The sequence below is a fragment of the Schistocerca cancellata genome, chromosome 5 (genome assembly GCF_023864275.1).
Source record: "Schistocerca cancellata isolate TAMUIC-IGC-003103 chromosome 5, iqSchCanc2.1, whole genome shotgun sequence".
Taxonomy (NCBI): domain Eukaryota; kingdom Metazoa; phylum Arthropoda; class Insecta; order Orthoptera; family Acrididae; genus Schistocerca; species Schistocerca cancellata.
Genome location: NC_064630.1, coordinates 287462755 through 287468411, shown reverse-complemented (window position 1 = coordinate 287468411; position 5657 = coordinate 287462755). Strand labels below are relative to the sequence as shown.

The 5657-nt window shown below is 48.7% G+C and overlaps 1 protein-coding gene across 1 annotated transcript in view; it reads right to left on the bottom strand.

Moving 5' to 3' along the window:
- Positions 1–78: 78 nt before the first annotated feature.
- The window catches only part of LOC126188498 (nephrin-like), a gene marked incomplete at its 3' end in the record, with an annotated part of 468003 nt that continues 462424 nt past the window's right edge, over positions 79–5657 (bottom strand). The window contains exon 12 of the mRNA XM_049930102.1: positions 79–212. Within this exon, the coding sequence (XP_049786059.1) occupies positions 79–212 (134 nt within the window). The remainder of the gene's footprint in view (positions 213–5657) is intronic.

Here is a 5657-nt window from a genome sequence, read left to right as displayed (position 1 = left end):
CCCGTTGGCGGAGCCGCCGCCCCAGCCGCCCTCGTCGCTGTCCTTGGAGAGCGGCGTGGCCGGCGGCTGCTGCTGCTGCGCCGACGGCCTCTTGCGGCGGGCGCGGACCACCGCCACAGCCGCCCCCGCCCCCAGCAGCAGCGCCCCCAGCGCGCCGCCGCCCACCACCGCCCCCACCACCGGCGTCACACCCGGCAGCAGCGGCGTCTCTGCTAGAAGCACGAGCCTTCAGTTCGTGGACTGCCTTCAGCCACTACACAACTTATAGGACTATTACACGAAACAGTCTTATACACTGAGGTGAAAGCAGTCGTGGGATAGCGATACGCAAATTTACTGATGGTGGTGGTGTCACGTCGACGAGATAAAAGGGGTGTGCATTGCCGGAGCTGTCATCGGCACTCAGTTGATTCACATAAAAACCTTTCCTACTTGATTATGGCGGCACGACGGGAATTAACAGACTTTGTACGAGTGGTGGTACATTGTAGTGGGAGCTGAATGCATGAGATATTCCATTTCGGAAATCGTTGCAGAATTCGGTTTTCCGAGATCCACAGTGCCAAGAGTGTGACGAGAATAGCAAGTTTCTGGCATTGCCTCCACTACGAACAACGCATTGGCTGAGGGCCTTAACGTAACGATCGAGAGCAGCGAAGTTTGCGTAGAGTTTTCAATGCTAACCGATAAGCAACATGAGAAAATTAACCGCAGATATTAATGTGGGGCGTATGAAGAACGTTAAAGTTAGGATAGTGCGGCGAAATTAGGTGTTAATAAGCTATGAAAACGGAAAACCGACGAGGATACCTTTGCTAATAGCACTACATCTCCTACAGCGCCTCTCCTCGGACCGTGTTCATATCAATTGGATCGTAGACGACTTGGGAATCGTGGTCTGATCAGTTGACTCTCGATTTCAGATGAAAAGAGCGTTTCGTAGGCTTCGAGTGCGCCGCAGGCCCCACGCAGCCGTGGACTCTAGTTTTCAACAAGGCAATGAGCAAACTGGCCATGGCTTCGTAATGGTGTGGGCTGTGTGTACATGCAATGGACTTGGTCCTCTACTCGAACTGAACCGTCTATTGACTGTAAATGATTATGTTCGGCTACTTGTTCTCGAACAACGATGTTTTTTTTTTTCTATGTCAGTTACCACACTTGTTCTCGATTGGTTTGAGGAACATTGTAGACAGTTCGAGCAATAATTGGGTTACCCAGATGGCTCGACATAAATACACCGAACATTTATGAAGCATACTCGTCAGTTCGAGCACAAAATCATGCACAGGCAACACTTTCGTAATTATGGACGGCTGTATAGGCAGCAAGTTCAGTATTTCCGCAGGGGACTTCCAACGACATCTTGAATCCATGTCACGTCAGGCTGCTGTATTACGCCGTTTGATAGGGGGTCCAGCTTGGTATTAGAGGGTATCCCATGACTTTTGTCACGTCACTGTGCAACTGCAGCTACGAGTTGTGGTGACGAAACTTCCTTGCTTCAGTGGATTGTCGTGAAGTGGACGTGGTCTAAAGAGGGTGGGCGTATTCTAATTCGAAACGCTGGCCTCACTAGCGACAAGGCCATTGGCTATCTTTCTTACGTCCGATCAATTGTTATCCCGGAACGTGCATTTCGTGCACAACTAACCATTCCCGCAAAACGGGAATGGCAATTGTCATGACGATCTGCAACTGCATGAAGGATATTACACAAATTGTTATTTCTGAAGAACAAAATTTATCTAAATCGGAGTGTCCATGCACAGACAGTGTGATTTTAACTAAGAATATTACAGAGCAACACAAAGAATTTAATATAGAAATCGGTACAATCTTTATTGACTTTGCGAAGGCTTCTGACCGTGTGAATCGTGACAGCCTATGCAAGATTATAAAACTAAACTAATTCCGCCCGAACAGGCCATGAAGGCACAACAGTAGCGACCGGTCGCCGTGTCATTCTCAGCTCACTTTCGTCACTGGATGCAGATATGGAGGGCCGTGTGGTCAGCACACAACTCTATCAGCTGTATGTCAGTTTACGAGACCGGAGCCGCTACTTCTCAAAGCAGCTCCTCAATTTTCCTCACAAGGCTAAGTGCAGCCCGCTTGGCCACAGCAATCGGCAGACCGGATGGTCATCCATCCAAGCGCTAGCCCAGCCCGACAGCTCTTAACTTCGGTAATCTGACGGAAACCGGTGCTATCACAACGACAGGGCCGTTGGCTCAATGGAAGATTACGAAAGCGGATGTCGTCTTCACATGGCAGGCGTAGTGACAGTTACAAAACAAGACGTATCGTAATGTCACAGGTATGAGTCAATTAGAAGACATAACTAAAAACTCAGGTGTAAGAAAAGGGTATGGACTATCACCTACGCGTTTTAGTATTTATATTGATTCATTCTGTTAAACGGAGATGAAAAGTAACCAAAGGAATTACAGTAATATAACGAATGTGGAATACCTAAATATGCCACTGTTTACAGATGGTATAGTTATTAGTCAAAAGAATGACGATCACCTACAAAGGTCAATATGCCGTACAAAGTAAATACGCAAGAAACACAGCTTCTACATTTTTAGTAATGAAACGAAAGTGAACGTATCCCGAGGAATTCCCGGTAGACCAAAAATTGTTTCGGATAATTCAGTTATAGAGCAAGTCTCATAAATATCTTATTTAAGCTGTACGATAATGTTTGATTTGGGTGATAATGAAAGTAAAATTTTAAAAATCGATGTTGCCTGCGGAAACATGAGCAGAACATCGGACCATAAAGTACAAAAAGAGACCGTCATGAAATTCTGTAGCGTGATGGCGCGCCCTAAGTTAGTTATCCTATGGAAGCGACAGCGGAGGTTAACCATAAAAAGAAAATAAATCCTAAGGGAGACGGGGAGCTGAGCAAAAAAGAGAGATGATTAGAAATGAAGATATCAGAAGAGAACCCAATGTATTCAGCTTGAATAACTAAATTAGAAAGTATCGTGAAGACGGGAGGCAACACCTCATGAGAGAGTCACAGAAACCCCCAGAGGATCCTGAACTACAAATTTTACGGGAAAAGAGATATTGGAAGACTTCAAAGAAGATAGAAATTACACTCCTGGAAATTGAAATAAGAACACCGTGAATTCATTGTCCCAGGAAGGGGAAACTTTATTGACACATTCCTGGGGTCAGATACATCACATGATCACACTGACAGAACCACAGGCACATAGACACAGGCAACAGAGCATGCACAATGTCGGCACTAGTACAGTGTATATCCACCTTTCGCAGCAATGCAGGCTGCTATTCTCCCATGGAGACGATCGCAGAGATGCTGGATGTAGTCCTGTGGAACGGCTTGCCATGCCATTTCCACCTGGCGCCTCAGTTGGACCAGCGTTCGTGCTGGACGTGCAGACCGCGTGAGACGACGCTTCATCCAGTCCCAAACATGCTCAATGGGGGACAGATCCGGAGATCTTGCTGGCCAGGGTAGTTGACTTACACCTTCTAGAGCACGTTGGGTGGCACGGGATACATGCGGACGTGCACTGTCCTGTTGGAACAGCAATTTCCCTTGCCGGTCTAGGAATGGTAGAACGATGGTTTCGATGACGGTTTGGATGTACCGTGCACTATTCAGTGTCCCCTCGACGATCACCAGTGGTGTACGGCCAGTGTAGGAGATCGCTCCCCACACCATGATGCCGGGTGTTGGCCCTGTGTGCCTCGGTCGTATGCAGTCCTGATTGTGGCGCTCACCTGCACGGCGCCAAACACGCATACGACCATCATTGGCACCAAGGCAGAAGCGACTGTCATCGCTGAAGACGACACGTCTCCATTCGTCCCTCCATTCACGCCTGTCGCGACACCACTGGAGGCGGGCTGCACGATGTTGGGGCGTGAGCGGAAGACGGCCTAACGGTGTGCGGGACCGTAGCCCAGCTTCATGGAGACGGTTGCGAATGGTCCTCGCCGATACCCCAGGAGCAACAGTGTCCCTAATTTGCTGGCAAGTGGCGCTGCGGTCCCCTACGGCACTGCGTAGGATCCTACGGTCTTGGCGTGCATCCGTGCGTCGATGCGGTCCGGTCCCAGGTCGACGGGCACGTGCACCTTCCGCCGACCACTGGCGAGAACATCGATGTACTGTGCAGACCTCACGCCCCACGTGTTGAGCAATTCGGCGGTACGTCCACCCGGCCTCCCGCATGCCCACTATACGCCCTCGCTCAAAGTCCGTCAACTGCACATACGGTTCACGTCCACGCTGTCGCGGCATACTACCAGTGTTAAAGACTGCGATGGAGCTCCGTATGCCACGGCAAACTGGCTGACACTGACGGCGGCGGTGCACAAATGCTGCGCAGCTAGCGCCATTCGACGGCCAACACCGCGGTTCCTGGTGTGTCCGCTGTGCCGCGCGTGTGATCATTGCTTGTACAGCCCTCTCGCAGTGTCCGGAGCAAGTATGGTGGGTCTGACACACCGGTGTCAATGTGTTATTTTTTCCATTTCCAGGAGTGTATTTTGTTTCAGAGTTCGGAAAAGGTAACACCCTAATCTTTGAAAGGATTTTGATATGATAATGATGATGACTATTACCTCGCGGACGCTGTTTCTGGTAGACAATCAACTGTTACGTTGGTGGACGCTTTTGGGGCAACTAGAACGTGCGAGGAAGAGGAACGGGCTTGCCGCGGCCCCTGAGATCGCCATAAAACGCATTAGCAATATGACACCCCCTTTTTGGGTCTCCTCGGACCTCTGTACGCACCCATGTAGCAGCCCCACAATTTTCTGATCAGCTAAGTTTCCATAATGAGCCTTTTACAGAACAATAATAGAACAATAAATGAAAGCAGTTACTTCGAAAATATATGGAGGAGTGTACATACAAACTGATTTGAAGTGGGATGACTTTCTAAAATTAACTTCGGGTAAGGCAGATGCCAGATTGAGAGTCACTGGATGAATCTTCATGAGCAGAACAAAGGATACAGATTACAAAACACTCGTTCGACCAACACCGGTACTTGAAATTTGCTCGTCACTCTGGGATCCATACCAGGTGGGATAGACAGAGGAAACAGAGAGCAGCACTTTTAACTACAGGTTCATTTATTAAGTGCGAACGTATCACGAAGATGCTGAACCAACTACAGCGTCAGACGCGTGACGCTGTAGTCTACTGTTAAAGCTGCGAGAGCGTACGTTTCTATAAAAGATAACCAGTATATTGGTTCCTCCTGTGTACATATCGTAAAGAGACCATGAAGATAAGATTAGTCAGATGCGTTCCAGCATTGGGACTCACCAGCAATCATTCTGCCCGCGAATCATAACCGGCTACAATAGGAGAAGGATGAAGGGATACTCGTACGCACAAAGTAAACGCCGCCACACTCCGAAACGTGATTGCGGAGTAGAGGTGTAGATGTAGACGACCTATTCTGCAAGAACTGGGTGAACGCGCATTTGCTGCTTGACAGTGAATAACTGCTCCATACGTTACTTCCCGACGCCCTAGCGTTCTTTGGTAACATGCCGCAGTTTCATGAGAGCAAACAAAACATGAACAAAACAAGAGGTCTTGGGGTGCTAAAACTGCCGGAGAAAATACAAGAGAGGTTGCTTCATTTACAACA